At 40.9% G+C, this 18,964-nt stretch overlaps 1 protein-coding gene and 1 long non-coding RNA gene across 2 annotated transcripts; one reads left to right on the top strand and one right to left on the bottom strand.

The window, feature by feature from the left end:
• Positions 1-2,225: 2,225 nt before the first annotated feature.
• On the bottom strand, positions 2,226-13,688 carry LOC119826855. Its single transcript, XR_005287480.1, has 2 exons — positions 11,764-13,688; positions 2,226-3,433 (listed from the first exon to the last, which is right to left on the bottom strand). It is a non-coding gene; the product is annotated as an uncharacterized LOC119826855 (long non-coding RNA).
• On the top strand, positions 10,115-18,747 carry LOC119826854 (bile acid-CoA:amino acid N-acyltransferase-like). Its single transcript, XM_038348367.2, has 4 exons — positions 10,115-10,304; positions 12,861-13,373; positions 15,226-15,428; positions 17,355-18,747. Exons 2-4 carry the CDS (start codon positions 12,911-12,913, stop codon positions 17,946-17,948), a joined length of 1,260 nt encoding a protein of 419 aa, XP_038204295.1. The 5' UTR covers positions 10,115-10,304; positions 12,861-12,910; the 3' UTR covers positions 17,949-18,747.
• Positions 18,748-18,964: the final 217 nt, after the last annotated feature.

Raw genomic sequence — 18,964 nt, 5'->3', positions numbered from 1 at the left:
TGGTGTACAGATGATCTTTAACCAACTTGGTTATTTTTTTTTCTGAATATTTTTTTTCCTGCTATTGTAAACGAACTTGATTTCTTGATTTTCTTTTGGAATAATTTATTATTTCTCTAAAGAAACTATTGGTTTTATTGAAGATTTATTTTATTTATGTACGTGTGAAAATGTATGAATCATACCCTTAGAGGGCATCAGATCCCCTGGGATTGGAGTTACAGGTAGCTGTGAGCTAGTAAGCTGGTGTGGATGCTGGGACCTGAACGCTGGAAGAGCAGCAGCAGCAAGTTCTCATAGCACTGAGCCATCTCCCAGCCCCAAAGTACTAACTTTTTAAATGTTAATTTTGTATTCTGCAGCTTTACTGGGTTGGTTTATTAGTTCTAGCAATTTCTTGTATGTGTTGCACAATCTGAGGTTTTCTTCTGAGAGACTCTTGTCATCTGCAGAGACAAATTTATTTCTTTGTAACTTGGTTGCCTTTTATTTCTTTTTCTTTTCTCGGGGCTCTTGTGTCTTCCAGTATGATGTTATAGTGTTTGCAGAGGTTGAGGCAGGAGAATGATGAGTTCAAGGCCAGTGTACATAGGAAGGACCCCCACCCTCCAAAATGTCTGAGACTGAGCACCCTTGCTTGTACCTCAGAAAACTGTTTTGTTAATAGTTTTACCCCATCCATTAAGATTTTATCTATGGGCTTCTAAATTATATTTATCTGATTGTGGTAGATTCTACCTATTTTGTTTGTTTCTTTGATCATGGATGAAGGTTAGGCTTTCTATCAGATACCTTTTCTGCTTCTTTGGAGATGATTATTTGATTTTGTTACTGTGGCATATCATTATTGATTTGTGTATATTGAACAGACTTTGCAACACAAGCAAGTGTCCTATTTAATCATAGTGTAGTCTTCTTTTAGGTGTTACTGTATTTGGTTTGCTTCTATTTTATTGAAGATTATTGCATCTCTGTTCATCAGAGAGATTGACTTGTAGTTTTCTTGTGCTGTCTTTGTCTGGCTTTAGTATCCTGGTTTTATAAAATCAATTTGAAAGTATTTCTTCTTCCCATTTTAGGGAGATCTAATGTCAGAGGGCTGACATTAGTTCTTTTTTGAAGGTGTTATCACATGAAGATACTGGATTCCAATCTTTATTTGGGATTTTTGCTGTTTTGTTTTTCTTCAGTCCCTTATTTGCTGTTGACTGGCTTTAGCTTTCTACTCTTTCTTGATTAGAGCTACATGTCCCTAGGATCGTAACTGTTTAACAGAATAGCCCCTCACACACAGCAGGGAACTGTCCAATAAAAAAATGAGAAGATGTTTGGGACTGAGAAGTTCTGATCTTGTAAGTGAGGTAGTGTATAATCAAAATTGAAACTTGTATAGGATGGGATACAGTGGGCAGTGTAGACTGCTGTGAAGGTCAAGGGAACTTAATATTTGATTAGAGTATCAGGTTAAAGTTCTTAGGACTTACAGGGTAAGCATAATTTCCATAAGTAAAGATATATCAAAAGGATATATAACCTGAGCTAACAAGTCTCAGGAAAGTGGAAGTGTGTTTGGAAAACAGAATATAGTTTAGTTTGTACAGGCCTGTAATGCATATAAGAAATTGTTGGGAGGCAAATTTAGCTAGGTGTATTGGGGATAGCTCTTGGAGGATATGTTGACTAGTTTTGTCAGATTGATACAAGTTTTAGAGTCATTTGAAAGAAGGAGCCTCAAATGAGAAAATGTCTCTATCAGATTAGCCTGTGGTACATTTTCTTGATGGAAAATTGTGGGAGGATCCATCTCACAGTGGGTGGTAGTTCTGGGTGAACCATTGGAGCAATGCAGTAAGCAGCAGCCCTTCGGGGCCTTTACATCAGTTCTTGCCTCCAGGTTCCTACTTTGAGTTCCTGCCCTGGCACCCCTCAGCGATGAACTATGATATGGAACTGTAAGATAAAATAAACCCTTCCCTCTGCAAGTTGCTTTTCGTCATAGTGTTTTATCATAGCAATAGAAACCAAACTGAGACAGGATTAAGGCTCCTAGACAGAACAGTTTGCCTTATCTTTGTTCTTATTTTTAGAATTCTTACAAGTATGTAAAATATATGCTAAACTTTCCTTTTCTTTTCTAAAAATTGATTCAACTGTATGTGTCTGAAGGGTAAGGTGACCATTCTATCTGCTCTCCACTGTGCTCAGAAAGTCTCAAGTACAGAATGTTTGATTTTGATTCAAGGCAAGATTCAGTCCAATGTTTATTAGGTTCATTAAGATAATCAGTCCAAGATTCACATGTTTGTTTTTGATCATTCCAGAAAGGAGAAGGAACCAGTGGTGGCTGAGGCAGTGGAAGAAGTGAAGACAGAACCTGTTTTGGTGTGTCCACCCTTACGAAGCCGAGTGTACACACCTCCCGACGATCTCCAGAGTCGCTTGGAATCCTGTCTTAAAGAAGTGCTTGGTTCATCTCTTCCCAGTAATTGGCAAGACATCTCCCTGGATGATGGTCATGTGAAGTTCAGACTCTTGACACGTTTAGCTGATGACTTGGGCCATGCAGTGCCTAACTCCAGGCTTCACCAGATGTGCAGGGTCGGAGACGTTCTTGACTTCTATAATGTTCCATCAGTTCAAGACAGATCTAAATTTGATGAACTCGTTGCCGGTAATTTGCCTCCCAATTTGAAAATCAGTTGGGGTTACTGAGCAGGTCAGCAGTTGACGGCACTGAGATGTACTCTCCTCACTGAGGTGGCTGGCAAACCTTGTGAAGTGTTTACCCTTCAGAACTCTTCTCAAACCTCCCTTTACTTTTTTGTTTCTTCCTATAGAAGAATATATCTTTTTTCCTCATGGAGAATCAAAGAAAACATTTTCACATTTGCCAAAGCTGTTCCCCCAACTCCCAATAAAATCAAGTTTTGGTAATTTATGTAATGTTCTTATTCTGATCTTTATAGTCAGGGCTCTTGAGAGGAACAGAAGTGATAGCATGAATACATATGTAAAAGGAATTTATCAGATTAGCTTGCATTAAGATCTAGGTAGTCCATCAGTGGCTTTTCCATACTGGAGGAGCTGAGAACCCAGGAATGCTAGTCCACGAGGCTGACTGTCTTCGCCAGCCTGCTGCTGAGGGCCTGGAGGATTCTTTGGAGAATGCTCATCTCCAGACCATGCTGGCAGCCTGCAGAAGCTGGTCCTCATATGAGGGAAGCAATGCAGCAACGGCAGGAGCAGGATAGGTGTACTTGCCAGTGGCAAAGACAGGCAGACAGAAAGCCAAACCTTCCTTCTGCATGGGTTCTGCCCACATGTATGGTCACTTCCTTCTGGAGATATTTGTTCACGAAAATTCCTCAGTAGAGTGGCCAGCTGCTTGTCTCTTAGTTGACTCCAGATCAGTCAAGTTGACAACCAGGATTACCTGTCACACGAAAATACTAATGAACTTGGATTTAAGATAGGAGGGCATCTCAAGTTCAGATGTTTCTTTGTCCTTTATATGGATAAAATAGTGGTTGAGATAAAATATTCTAATCTTATTAAAGCTCATACGTGTGGGATTGCTATGGATATGTATACAAATGAGGAAATGATTAGATATTTAAAAGAACCGTGAATGTCTGCTACATATAGAACATTTCAGTTTCACAATGTTAGAGTCCGTGATTAATCTCTGGATTAAAGTAGATTTGTTAAAGTCTGTTGTCTTCTTGAAATTCACTTCATTGTATCTATTATTTTCTTAAAATGAGTGGTAGAACTGAAACAAATAGACTGTCTCTCAACTATTGAGTTTTAAAGAGTTATTACCAGGTTCTATATTGCATATTCTCAAAATGAAGCATATCTCAGACCATCTTTTCTATAACTTTAAAGGTGGACTTAGGGTACCTATGGTTAGTTATTAGATTGGCACATCTTTGTACTTTGATGTACTTAGTTTGTAGAGGTTGTTTAAATAGATTGCCAGATAGATCTGAATGACAAAATTAGTAATCATATAAAATATTGTTATAGGAAGATTTTAAGCATAGTAAATTGTGTTTATTCTCTTTCCTTTGGTAACTTTGTTGAAGAAAAAAATAATAATCATCATCAGTTGAGCATATAAATTCCAGCAGATTCATTCAGAAAAAATAGTTGAGGTGGAGGAGGTGGCTTGGTGGGTAAGAACACTTGACCTATAAGCCAGAAGACCTAGTGTAACACCCGATTCTGTGTTACCCCCTCGGTACAGTTCGCGCGCCACTGTACCTTACGCGAGTCGGACAAGGGCCTGGAGACTGAAAGAACACACAAAGAGACCTGGGTCATTCGAAAGGAGATCAGCCGAATGCCGTTTATTTAGCCTTGGGGAAAATCTTATATACCCCACTCCTGCCCAAGGAATTCCACCCAGGCAGGTGGGAAATTACCATATCTAACTGCTGCACAAGGACTTCCACCTAGGCAGGTGGGAAATTACCATACCAACAATAGAGTCAACAATGCCCTACAACAAATCACCAGGCAGGGCAGAGGGAGCACAGGAACAAACAGGATGCTTAGTCATCTGACCAGAAACCGTCCTCAAGTTGAGCCCCCAGGAACAAGGGCAGACCCGGGCCCTACAACCTAGGTCTAAATCCCAGTACCCATGTAAAAAGCTGCACTAGGTTACATGTGCCTGTACTTCCTGATTGGAGAGTGGAGACAGGTGAATGAATACCTAGAGCTGGGTGACCCACTAGTCAAAAATGTGAGGTTCCCATTCAGTAAGATGGCTTACCTCAAGGCAATTAGGTGAAGAACAGTAGAGAAAGGCAGGTCCTGCTCTGGCCTGCTCTGTGCACACGGGTGCATACCCTGACACAGGACAGTGTCTAAAATAGTCACAGCATTTAGTAATTACTAGGTACACAGCAATGGCATTACGTCATGAATTACATTCAAAGTATCGGTGACTGGAGTCCTGAAGTTTAGACTTAACAGCTCCTGTTTTCTGAGAACAAGATTCAGCATGGAAACGTTTGGGTTTGACGTACAGAATTTGATTATCATGTTTCCCATACAATGATACTGGAAGTAAAGCGGTGGGAAGTCAGTATGGAAACACTCTTGGCTACAACTGGACAAGTGACGGCGACATACACGTCATGTTACTGTTAAGATAGAAGCTGCTCCACACTCCAGAGCAGTGCTGGTCATAGTACCCCGAAGTGAATGAGTCATCTGGGGGTCATGTTGCTGTCTGGACTGATTGAAAGCTTCCTCATCTATACAGTGTCTGAAGTAGCATGGTCTCAGGGTCATGAAATGACATTAAGCTGGCAGCGAAGCACCTTTCTGTAGGACAGTTCTGCGTATCTGTCAGTAGTAGCTCTGGAGGGTGTCATTGGTTTACACGTAGCTCATTACAGGGTTTCAGAATAGTGACCTTACAGTTCCGAAGGGAACAGGTAGGTTTGTTTACTGAGATAGCCAGACATACACAAAAGCTTTCTATTTTAAAAAATTTAGGATATGCAAAGGGTATAAGGTAACCAGTTATACTTAGTTGAATGTATGGGCTTAGTGTGTTTGCATAAAACCTAATAAAATCATTAGCAATTCAACATAAGTGGTCTTACATAATCTACATGTTTAAAGTTTCAAGTAACATGAGACTCTCTTGCTGAGTTTTGTTTTAACATGGTAACTGTGATTTCTGCAGTAACCACACTTTAGAAAATAGAAAATACATCAAAAATGAGAAGAAAAAACTCACACCAGTATACAGAGATATATATATATATACATATATATACATATATATATACACATATATATATATGTATATATATATAGGAATCCCAACCACAATCTTCCTGATTGCACAGCAAACACGCAACCAGTCATCTCTCCATCCCATAGTTGACTTTTACTACTTTAGTTTTGTAGTATTGAACTCAGGCCTGGAAAGAAATATTTTATGAGATCAGAATTCTGTAGTAGCTGCACTGACTTTTTTTTTTTTTAGTAGTGGTCAGATAAGATCAAATAGTGGCAGAGGAGTTTTAAACAAACAAGAGGTCAGGAAGATGATTCAGCAGGTAACAGCACTTGTCACCAAGCCTGAGCACCTTAGGTCATCGTCCTCTGAACTTTCACAACCCCCGGTGCATGTGCAGCTCTCATGTACAACCATATATGTATGCACATGAATATATTGTGTATAATATGTTTTACATGAAACATACACATCTAAAAAGAAAACTCCCAAAACAAATCAGAAAGGAAGGAGGGAAAGGGGGCTAGGTTCCCTACAACTACATTAATAGGTAACCAAATCAGGAATGGGAGCAGGGGTTAAGCTGATGCCCTTTGCTCTGTGACCCAATGTAAACTGTAATGTCAAAAACATTTGGGGCTTTGGTCTTGGGCAACTGGGATTGTGCCCTTTTCCTTTACTCCTAGAACTGGGAAAAGGAACATTGGTTGGTTTGTAATCAAAGCTGTTTTGAGTTGTTTGGAAATATGTTAAAAATCTCAGCTAAATTGAAAATATATTTTTCCCCTCCAGTGTTTGACATTTAGTAGTTTCCAAGATCAAATCCTCCTTTTTGCTCCTTCCATATTCCTGGAGAGCTCTGAGGTTCCCAGAGATGCTGGTGGTGCAGTGCTTTTTTAGATTTGCTTAGAAAGGGTGTCATCTGGGACCCGTGATCTCTGGATGTTTTTGAGTGACATGAAAACTATCAGCCGTCACTTCAGTCCCCTTTATGCTATCTGAATCTCCATGAGTAATTCTCCCTCTTTTTAACACTTTTCTAGAATTTTTTCTAGGAAAAAAAATTTTTCCTAGAAAAAATTCTTAGTCTGGAACACTAAACTATGATGTTTATGTTTTATTTAATCTCTGTGAGTTCAGGACCATCCTGGTTTACAAAATGAGTTCCAGGACAGCCAGGACTACACAGAGAAAACCTGTCTGGAGAAACCGAGGCGGGAGGGCAGGGAGGAGGGATTTTCTTTTAAGGTTAGGAAGATAATGTGTTAGAATTCAACTGAAAATACTTAAAGTGGAAACCTCATGACTATGCAACTTGGGAATGCTTCCTGGTAGTGGATCATAGTCAACTATCATTAGAATAAGAATAATTATTTTTAAAAAAACAAGTAAAAACTGAATTAAAATGAACCAGTTTCTCCTGCTTGGATACAATGGCTGACAAGTGAAATCTGAGAGAAGGCTAGTGGATGGTGCTAATGCAGAGAAGTAATTCTACGTGAGGACTGTACCTAATATTCCAATATTAGAAATAATATTTCTTATTGATCAGTTCGACAGGGTTGGAAGTATGGATTCTCTTCCTGACTACATTCTTCAATCCTGTATGATCTTCAGTATTTAAATTCTGGGAGATTGTAAAGAGATGTTTATTCACACCTCTCTGCCCCACTGCTATGAATGTGTACAGGAATCACCTTTAGTTAACCATTCATTTTAGAAAGACATTTCTCTCCTGCCAACCAGTTCCCTGATAGTCACTGTTATTAACTAGCTCTTACACTTAAATTAGCCTGCATTCCTTATTTATGCTCTGCCACATGGCAGTACCTTTATTAGCATGGCATGTTCATCTCCTGCTCCCTCTGCTCCCACTCCATCTAGCTCACATCTCTCTGACCCCTCCCAGAATTCTGGGTCAGGATGCCTCGCTCAATCTCTTCCTGACCAGCTACCAGCTGATCAACTTTTTATTAGCAATGAAAGCAAATCAAACTCCCGTCCAATATTAGGTAGAGTAACAGAATATATATATATATATATATATATATATATATATATATATATATATATATATGTATATATGGAAGTTATTGGAATGACTTACAGGCTACAGTCAAGCTAATTCAACAATGAATGGCTGTGAATGGAAAGTCTGTGAATCCAGTAGGTTTCTTAGTCCACAAGGCTGTTATGTCTCAGCTGGTCTTCAGTATGAGCTGGAATCCTGAAGAAGTGAGCTCTTAACACCAGTGAAGGAACGGATGTTTTTATCAAGGTTAAGAGCTAGCAGGCAAAGAGCAAAGGCTTCCTTCTATGTCGTTACATAGCCTTCCAGCAGAAGGTATGGCCCAGAGTAAAGGTGTGTCTTCCCGCCTCAAAATTTGAATTATAGGTGTGTGTCTTCCTGCCTCAAGATCCTGATCAAAGGTATATGATTTCCTACCTCAAAGGTCCAGAGTAGAAAGTGGATTTAACCACTTCAAACCAAGAAAAAAAATCTCACAGGTGTACCCTCTATTCCTGGATTATAGTTTATTCCAGATGTAGTCAAGTTGACAACCAAGAATAGCCATCACACCTCCCTTTAACCACCTGTTTTTCTCATTTTGTTTGTATTTTATGTGTATGGGTGTTTGCCTGCATGTGTGCCTGTGTACCACTTGTGTGCCGGTGCTGCAGATGCCAGAAAAGGGCATCAGATTCTCTGGAACTGGAGCTGCAGATAGTTGGGAGTCATCATATGAGTGCTTAGACTCTTTCCCTGGAAGAACAGCCAATGTTCCCGACCATGGACCCATCTCTTCAGCCTCATAATGCAATTTTAAATATAATTGTGTTGAAATTGCCCATCTTGGTCACTGTTTTCCATTCATCTGATTTATCATTTGCTCCCCTTTTCCTCTGTTCCTGCTGTGGCAGATTTTATTTCCAAAGGATTGCAGAAGGCAACCCAAATATAAGCAGAAGTGTTGTGGAATATTACTTTAACTACGTAAAGGTGTGCTGCATTTGTTAGCACTCTGTAAAGATGTGCTGCTGTTTCACCTTGCTTGCCTAAGGCACCTGATTGCTCTAATTAAAAGCTGAACAGTCAATAGCTAGGCAGAGGAGGGCTAGGAGGGGCTGGCAGGCAGAGAGAATAAGTAGGAGGAGGAATCTAGGCTTGAGAGAAGAGAATGAGGGAAAAAGAGGGAGATGCCCAGGGCCAGCTAGCCAAGCACCTGCTAGCCAGACAGACAAGGAGGAAGCAGGAAAGTAGGACATACAGAATGAAAGAAAGATAAAAAGCCTGGAGGTAAAATGTAGGAGGATAGAAACAGGTTAAAATAAGTTAAAAGAGCTAGTGGGACAAGCCTAAGCTAAGGCTGAGTATTCATAATTAATAATTCTCCATGTCATGGGGACCGACAGTCTAAAAAAGCTTGCCACACAGAAGTACATACGCATATTCCATCCCTTCCTCCTTTTCCCCTATTGATATTTACTTTACTCTCAAAAAAGTCTCTCTTCTTCCCACTTGAATTTTCATGGAGGCTTATGCCTTCTCTGGCAGATCTTAAATGGCTAAGACTATAGCTTCCAGCTGCTTCTATCTCTTGCCCTTCCAGCTCTGATGGGAGGAAACACAAACAGGCTCCAGAAGCGGTGTCTCCAGCTCTGTATTGACTCCGGGACACATGTAAGAGTAATCTCAGATGATTATATCCCTTGCCTTCGAGACTTCCATTTGAAATAACACACCGTCCTACAGAGACCATTTCCTTCTGTTGTTTTTTTTCTGAGACAGGATCTTCCTATGTAGCCCAGGCTGGCTTTAACTTCACTCCTGCCTCAGTCTCCCTAGTGCTGGGTGCCCGGAAGCTCACCACCACATCCCAGCAAAGGAGATGGTTTCAGAGGACAGGTGCAGTGCAAGACTACCGTGCCTCTCCTCAGGGAGAGAGATGCGATGGAGCCAGCCGCCAGTTCAGACATGCTGAATCTTTCCCGGTAAGACACCATTCGTGGTGTTATAAAGATTATTAGATATGGGTTAGCCAAGATGTGAGAAAGAGGCTGGAATTAATGGGCCAGGCAGTGTTTAAAAGAATACAGTTTCTGAACAAAAAAAAAAAAAAAAAAGAATACAGTTTCTGTATAATTATTTCGGGTGTAAAGCTAAGCATGTGGAAGCTGGGCAGGAAGAAAAGCAGGCCTGCCCACAGCTCATCACTCACTACACAAGACAAGCTTGTTGGGGCCTTTCCACAGTAGCGGCCCTGCCGCTTTTATTTTTAGGCATCTTTATCTCAGGCATTTATCCAAAGTTCAAGTTCCAAGGTCTTCTTAGGCACCTCTCTCTTTTCAGCCAACTTAGGCCTGGTTGAGGAGTGAGCTATAAAGACACGTTCCCCAGCTCTGACTGGATGGGCTGCATTTGTTAAACTCCTACCTATCCGTAAAGTTGTTGGAGCTTTGGATTGAGAGCCGGCGGGAAGGCCTGTATATCTGTGCTGACCCTGAACGCCTCTCCATTTCAGCTCATTGCTGCTCCACCACTGTAAGTGATTTACTGTCTGTACCCTTCTCTACGTCACTGTTCCTTAAGTAAATCACTCTGGTGTCTGTCAGGTCTCATATCTATTCTCTCCTAGCTCACCAGGCTCTTGATAAGTACTGTAAGTTATCGTTATCTATCTGCAGAAAACCCTATATTATTTGAAGCACAGTGACATAAGAAACATACTTATCATATTTCTACCTATTTGCTATATTTCTTATAGAAACTTCAAAAAACAGTTATTTTTATTTTGAACAGCTAGTAGACTTTTAACTACTTTAAGCTCTCTCTCTCTCTCTCTCTCTCTCTCACACACACACACACACACATATAATTAAGTGATGAAATTTTGAAAAGAGCTTTTATATTTACCCAGATAATAAAACATTCTCGCTCTTCATTTCTCAGATGCATTAAGTTGTCTGCCTGGAATAACATCCCTTACATATTGCATTTCTTGAAATATAATTTACTACAGGTGTATTTTCTCCTTTTCGCTCTGGAAATTTCTGTCTTTTGCCTTCATGTGTGATGTGTATATTTATTAGGTTCAGGGTTTCAGACATTTTGCTTTATTTATTTATTTCTCTTTCCTTTTGGACACCGAGGGTGTATTGTCTTCTGCTTGTTAGTTTCTGTTTGTCCCTTTCCTCTGTAACATTGCCACTTTTCTCTGGCTATAATAACACTTGCTGTGTGTGTTACCAGTTTGACTACAATGACAGCTGGACTTTTGCTGGTTTTGTCCCTGTACTTACTACATTTCTTGTGACTGCGGCATGGTGCTTTTCAATGAACTGAGGGAAATTCAGCCCTAGTTTTTGTGAGCATTTCCCCCCTGTGCCTATCTCTAAAATGGCTTTTTAAGGTGCCAATTATTAGAGAATTTTTATATTAAGCCATATATATTAAAATATTTTTCATGTCTCAAGTGCTCTCTAATCTTTCATCTTGATTTTTCTCTGCATAGTTTAGTTTGAGCTGTTCATATGTCTGTGGGCCCCTTTCTATTTGCTGTCTGATGAGTCCAACATCTGACTACTTCTCTTTTTATAATAGTGATTCTTCCCTCTTATAATCATGAGGTTTTAAACTTTTATGTATAATAATAAAAAATAGGTCCTGGATGTATTGTATAAAAATAATATCTAAAAAAAAGAGGGCCAGTGATATTGCTCAGTGGGTAAAATCACTTGCTGCCAAGCCTGACAAGCTGAGCTTCGTCTCTGGGGCCCACATGGTGGAAAAAGAGAGTCAACTCCCATCAGTTCTCTCTCTCTCTCTCCCTTCCCCCCTCTCTCTATCTCTCCCTCCCCCCCCCCTCTCGCACACACATACTCTCACACACACAATTAATAAATATAATAAAAGAACTTGGCCATGTTCTGTAGGGATTTGGGACTGATCATTCTAATCTGAGCCAAGTGTGTGTTGGGTCTGGGACCTGTGGCACACTTACTGATTTAAGCACACACTGACTTCACCAATTTTTGATGGTGGGTTGAAGCCTTCTCTCCTCAGAAGAACCTGGATTCTCAGTGTTCATGAACTCCTTGCAAGGATCTTTGACTTTAACAGTCATTTGGTAGCCTTTTAAAACGAAACCTTCTGATTTAGAGTTCTGGAAGAAGGGTCACTAGGGACTCTGTGGTAATACTCCTGGCTTCCTTGGCACAGGGACCTTTCTTTGCTCCCTTGTAGACATGGATGCGTGGAGACATGCTCTGAAGGGGGAGTTTCTCAGAGTTCCATCCCAGCACTCATTGAAAAGTACATCCCTTTTTCTCTTATTCTCATTTCTCTCTGCAAGGTTCCTCTTTGTCGTTTTATCCTAAATGAGTAGCAGAGTAGGAGGGACATTTTCTCGCCTCCTAGGAGTAGCAATTTTGTCACATGCTGGATTTGATTCATTTAGATCAGTGGCATTCTCAGGAAAATGAGTTAAAATGAAAACAACAGAACAACCAAAGAAATAGATAAAAATCTGATGAGAGTGTTGGTTCTTGGGAAGAGTGGTCACTCCTGGGTCAACACTTAAGGGCAAGCAGATAAACATTTCAGCGAGACTTCAGGACACTTGAAGGTCTTATATGTTTCTAATGTTGTTTTAGGACTAATTCTCCAAATCAAAGTGACAGTTGTATCTTTTTTTCTCTTAGACAGAAGACACATGTTCCCATGGAAGAGATTAGGAATAGATTACCTATTCTGCTCAGGGAGCTGTTCAGTCAAATCAGCGTGTTTTCGACTTCACATCTCGATCCTGGTTTTCCCAGACTTGTGTACAAATGAGATGGAGATATCCTCCTTCATGTCCCGATATTCATGCAAAGTTGGAGTGCTGCTTGAACTTCTAGCACCTATGCTCTCTAGCTTCTAGAAATCTGTCAAAATCGCTCTTCCAGAAAGCTGTTGATTACAAAATTATCACAGTGTATTTGCAACAAATCAATGCTGGGTTAAAACTGAATCCTAAGAGATCTACCTCTTGTTCCTTTTCGTCATTCACTAACCTTATTGCCACTGTGTTTCATTTCTGTCTCTTTCTGTTTTGAGGTTTTGGTGAAGCTATTTCTGAAGACTTGTTCCAGATTGCCACTGCAAACATGGCCAAGCTGATAGCCACTCCTCTTAGCGCACTTGTCGATGAGCCTGTGCACATCCAAGTCACAGGCCTGGCACCCTTTCAGGTGGTGTGCCTCCAGGCATCCCTGAAAGATGAGAAGGGGAATCTGTTTGGTTCGAAGGCCTACTACAAGGCCAGTGAAATGGGGGAGGTGGACCTGGAGCGTGATCCCTCACTTGGAGGAGACTATATGGGTGTCCACCCCATGGGTCTGTTTTGGTCCATGAAACCCGAAAAGCTGTTGAGTCGTCTGGCGAAAAAAGATGTGAATATCCCCTACCAGGTTCACATAGAACTTTCTGAGCCACACTTTCCAATAAAAGGTATAGCTGTCAGTCCACCGATGGACAGCCTGACTTTGGAAAGATGGTATGTGGCACCTGGTGTCACAAGGATCCCGGTGAAGGAAGGCCGCCTCCGGGGAGCCCTCTTTCTACCCCCAGGTGAGTAGAGTCACTCTGGCTGTCGTCCTTGTTTTCCTTTTGGGATGCCTCGTGCCTCTAGAAATTTAGCTTGGAGGAGGGTATTATACAGCTCTTGCCATCCTACCCAAGAATCCAGGTTCGTTTTGGCTCAGAATAGAAATGGGTGGTATTCTGCTCTAATTCAAGTTTCATCTCCACCATTCTTAAGCTTGTCTGAGGTTATGACTGCATATTGTGGAGTCCTAGCGTTGGGAGGTTTCTGATTGGTTGAATGTAGGTTAAATGTAGTTCTTTAGAGCCTGGTTGACTGAGGATTCACACACAGCAGGTTTCAGGAGCTATAATTACATTAACATTCAGTTTAAGTATAGTATTGAAGTTTTACTGTTTATAACAAGCCTGTTTAGATAGCTTAAATATTTTTATGCCCAGGAATAAAAATATAGACCATCCCATAGTGCTTAGGGCCAAGGAACTAGCACTAAATTTTGTTTCTTTAGTATCATACCTCTATTTAAAATGTATATATACATATACATTTATGTCTAGTCCTTCTGCCTCTGGCTGGTGCGCAGTCACCCAGCATGTCATTTGCTATCTTCTGGGATACTGGATATGTAGAATCTCTTGCATTACATGATCTGCTGAGTCACAAAGGAGTGATGAGATATATTCGATCACAAAGAGGTTGAATTAGGTGTGGAAAGATTTCAGGTCCTTCATTGTTCCCTTCCTTCCCACTCATCAGAAGATGCGAATTGATCTTTATTAGTGTACTTGCATGGTCATTTCTAAACCAAGATATATTGTGTCATCTCATTTCTCACACTAAAGGAATCACGGCCATTTAAAAACTCACCAGTGCCCCTTCATGTGATGCCAGCTTTTAAATGGACATGGCCAGTCTTCCTTTTCTGAAGTCAGGTTTCAAGGCAGGGGCAGTTTATGATAACCACAATGGGTGGGCTCTGGTTCACTGTAGAAGCGTGCCTTCAACACAGAGTGCCCGTGGACTGACACCCAGACATCCCCCTTCTTTCTCTGTATGCTAGGCTACACGCAGTAGAAATTAATATGAAAAGAAAGAGTTCCTCATGTCCCTCTGATGTCATGAGAGGTTTTATCAACTCTTTCGTTAGTTAGTGGTTAGCAGTTTGTAACAGAGAAGGCTGTTTACCTTCTATTGTTTCCTAGTGCCTGGGATGAGCCCTGAGACTTAGACATGTTAGAGGCAAGTGCCTGGGAGACTGAGCTACTGAGCTGCAGCTCTTACAAGACATTTTAGCCAGTGCAACCATTAAAGGCATCTTCGAGCTATGTACTCCACTTACAAAGAGAGAATCTTTGTCTAACTAAACCTTGTGAGGGCTCACCCTCAAGGGTGAAGATCTTCAACTGAATCCCCTTCTTAAAGGTTCTACCTCTCCCAGGTAGCCTTTGGAGATAGCCTTCACCAACCTGGAGCACTTCTCCAGGAAAACACATATAAACAGAAATTTTGCATCTAAGTTTGGCACCTTCACAGATTTCCTAAAGCTCATTTGTGAACCCTTGTTTGGTTAAGAAGTCCCAGCACATTTTTTCCCCTGATTTTCTTTACTCAAAGACGATGGGAATAACCCCTCCTCTAGGCGTCAGGAATTAAATATGTCAGTGCACGTAGTTTACAATAAAATCCCTAGAAGTTATGTTTCATTATATATTAAGAAGACCTTACTTTTGCCCCAGATACAAGGCTGAACATTTGAATGTTCTATTTGAGAATTTGTGTATTAATCCCACGATTCAGTTCTGCCTGTTGGGTTCATATTCATGTTGTCTTTCCCCCTTATTTTCATATGTGACCTGTTTTATGTTTGTTCCTTTTCAGGCGAGGGCCCTTTCCCGGGGGTTATTGACCTGTTTGGGAGCACTGGTGGACTGATCGAATTCCGGGCCAGTCTTCTGGCCAGTCATGGCTTTGCGGCCTTGGCTCTGGCTTACTGGGGCTATGATGACCTGCCCTCCCACCTGGAGAAGGTAGATATAGAGTATTTTGAGGAAGGTGCAGAGTTTCTCCTGAGTCATCCTAAGGTAATTTTTGGCTCATTATGCGATTTTTATCCCAGTGTTACGTTAACTGCAATGTTGTGTGACTTACCTTGACTTTGAAGTGTGATTCCACCAAGGTTGTCTTTGCTCTACAAAGAACAGTTGTCTTTTACTCTTTCTGGTTTGTCTGTTTTATTTGTATCTAGTGACTAGGATTCCCCTCCCACCCTCTGTGTGTGTATAAATGTATATTTATATGTGTGTATATACATGCATATACTAGAGAGGGATATTTGTGTACAGGTTTCTGTAGGGGGGAGGCTGTGATTGCTCGTGTGTGTGTGTGTTGGTGTGTGTGTGTGTTGGTGTGTGTGTGTGTGTGTGTGTGTGTGTGCATGTTTGTGGTGGACAAAGGCCAGCCTTAGGCATTGTTCTTTAGGAGGTTTGGAAACAGGGACCTCTCACAGAGGCTCGCAGATTCCCTGTCAGGATAAGCTGTCTGACTCGTGAGCCTAGGGTCCTCTTGTGCACATCTCCACAGGACTGAGAGTACAAGCAAGCCAGCATGTCTGACGATTTTCCATAGGTTCTGGGAGCATAGCTAATATCTGCCCTCATCCTTCCATGGCAAACCCTCTCTTGACTGAGCTATCACCATAGTCCCAGAAATTGTGTGCATTTACATCTATAAACAAACAACTTGTGAATATGTTTTCCAGGAGCAAAGTCTGAGTCATCTATCCCCAGAGTTCTAGACCATGAGAAAAACAAACAAACAAACAAACAAACAAACAAAAAACAAGCCAACAGCCCTCTGTTGACATTTAGTTCACCACCAATCACTTCTCTGGAAAACACAGAGTTCCTGATCAACAATTCTCTGGTCCTGTCCTCCAGTACACAAGATAGCTGTATTTTAGGCATTGAGTCAGCATCGGTGTCTTAAGATCGGAAGAATTGTCAAGAACACAGACTTTGATCTCTTGATTCTGTGTTATTTTTCATGAGAAGAAAATAAATCTATAAGGAGAGCATATTGGCCTTACAACAGAGACTAAGTAGATATGTAACAAAAGACAATAAGCTCAGACTCATCAAAATGCATCCTCTGAGAGTGGATACATTGTTTTGCCACACAAAACCAAGGTCATATTAGCCTTAAAATTGTGAAGAGATGTCTTTTATGGTTAGCTAGCACGCTTGAATCACTCAGCATATTACTCTTTATTGCCTCCGTTTTCAATGTGTGAACATTCAATTTGCAGCCCATTTCTTCTGAGACTCTTTGATCCTGCTGATCTGTCTGTATATATTGTTAGAGAATGTGTGGTATTCTAATAATCTAGGTCTCTCCACAGACCTCGTTTCCTGTCTTTTCATTGCCTTATAAAACATTACTCCTTTGCTGGGCATGTTTGATGACTGACAAATGAAAGTGTGTTGAGACAAGCTTTTCGGAAATCTCCTTCTGAGATTAACACTTTCCAGTCAAGCTCCATGTGCTGCCCTAACTTCCCTCCACTCTTTCCCCCTTCTGGAGGAAACTCAATTCCTCTGTAAGGCCCTTCACTTATTGCCTGTTCCCCGACCAACCCTATTTACAATAACGCATTCACTTTGCTTGTTTTCCTGACTACAGCGGTCTTGTTATTCTTGTTTGTTTGTCCTGTGGCGACTACTGCATGCTAGGGAAGGGCTCCACCACAGACCTGTATTTCTAGTCCTGGCATAATATTTCTTGAAGATATTTTAAACTCAGAACCAGGCATAATGTTGAATCCAATATATCTATAGTAACGCTCAAGTAAATAAACAAACCATGTTCCAGAACTCCAACTACCAGATATGTACTCATCTGGGTGGGTTCTTTAACTTCTTTTGTTTTTAAACTAGCCTGTTACTATTCCTTGTTAAAGCTCTTGATTATTTCCTAATGAAAGAATGACATCTCATTTTTATTGCTTTTAGGTTTTGGGTCCAGGTGTTGGCGTCGTCTCTGTATGCAAAGGAGCAGAAATTGGACTCTCTATGGCTATTAACCTAAAACAAATAAAAGCCACTGTACTTATCAATGGGCCTAACTTTGTTACTACGGATCCACATGTATATCACGGTCAGGTCAACCATCCCGTACCATGCAATATAGAATTTGTTATCACCAATGCCTTCGGACTTGCAGAGTTTTATCGAACCTATGAGGAAACAGCAGATAAGGATAGCAACTATTGTTTTCCCATTGAAAGGGCACAGGGACATTTCCTTTTTGTGGTGGGAGAAGATGATAAAAACCTCAACAGCAAAGTCCATGCTCATCAAGCCACGGCCCAGCTGATGAAAAGTGGGAAGAAGAATTGGACCCTGCTGTCCTACCCTGGGGCAGGTCACCTGATCGAGCCTCCCTACGCCCCATTGTGCTCCGCCTCAAGAATCCCCTTTGTGATTCCCAGCATCTACTGGGGGGGAGAGGTTGTCCAACACGCGGCTGCACAGGAGCATTCTTGGAAGGAGATCCAGAAATTTCTCAGGGAACATCTCCTCCCAGATGTGAGCAGCCAGCTCTGAGTAGACTCCATGGTATTCCTGGGAAGTAGAGCTGTTCATCTCCTGACCAGCACTTCTCGGTTTCCCTAGAATTTCTCCCTGGATGACAAAGGAAGGTATCACAAGAAAATGCAGGTGGGCTGAGAGTGATATTATCTTGACTTTGGAAGGGAAAAAATATTTCCCATGTAAATGAAATGCCCTGAAGTGATAGTCCTACATCTGTATAAATAAAGTCCTAGACCCAACTCTCTTAAAAATTTTCATCACCATAGCAATTTTCTGTAATGATAATTACCGAGGATAAGCCACAGAATACTATGCTTTATAGAAGAACCATTAAAAGAATTATTGTTATTCAGTAATTTCTTAAAACTCACACTAAATATACTTAGATCATGCTCATTGTTACTGGAAATCAAGAGACAGGGGTTTTAATGCATTGTGAATAATTGTATGTATACAGGCGCATTGAATCCATTTACAAACAATTTTAGCGACTGTTAATACATCACTGTTACCTCCAAGCCTTTGCAACATTTTCGCACCCCCTGTAACAAGAAGGGAGCAATCTGAGATCTACTTCTATGCCAATAAGAGAAAAAAGCGTGATGAGGGCTTCAGCCTCTAGAGTAGGGGTCAACAGCTTTGTTTTGTTTCTGTAAAGGACTATGCTGTGAATAATCTCAACTTTTTCATCTATGTCTTCTGTCTGTCAGTATGTGCATTCTCCTGTGATAATAAGGAACATATGTAATGAAGATGCTGTCTGAATGCCAATTAGACTTTTAATCCTGCACATTAAAATTTACGTTTAATAGTTTTGTGTCGAAAATAGTAATTTTATCTAAAGCTTTTCGAGTATCGCACATATAAATCATTGTTAATCCATGGGCAGAGCAGAAAATAGCTGCAGGCTCACAGGGCATAGTTTCTGGAGTATTCCAAATGACCATTAGGCGTCTCTAGAAGACAAACCATGGCACGAATATCCCTGAGCTACTAAATTGCAATGGATGGGAGTGGAAGGTAGCTGG

Source organism: Arvicola amphibius, chromosome 11 (assembly GCF_903992535.2).
Source record: "Arvicola amphibius chromosome 11, mArvAmp1.2, whole genome shotgun sequence".
NCBI lineage: Eukaryota > Metazoa > Chordata > Mammalia > Rodentia > Cricetidae > Arvicola > Arvicola amphibius.
Note: the sequence above shows the minus strand (reverse complement) of the source record. Positions and strands in the feature narration are given on the sequence as shown.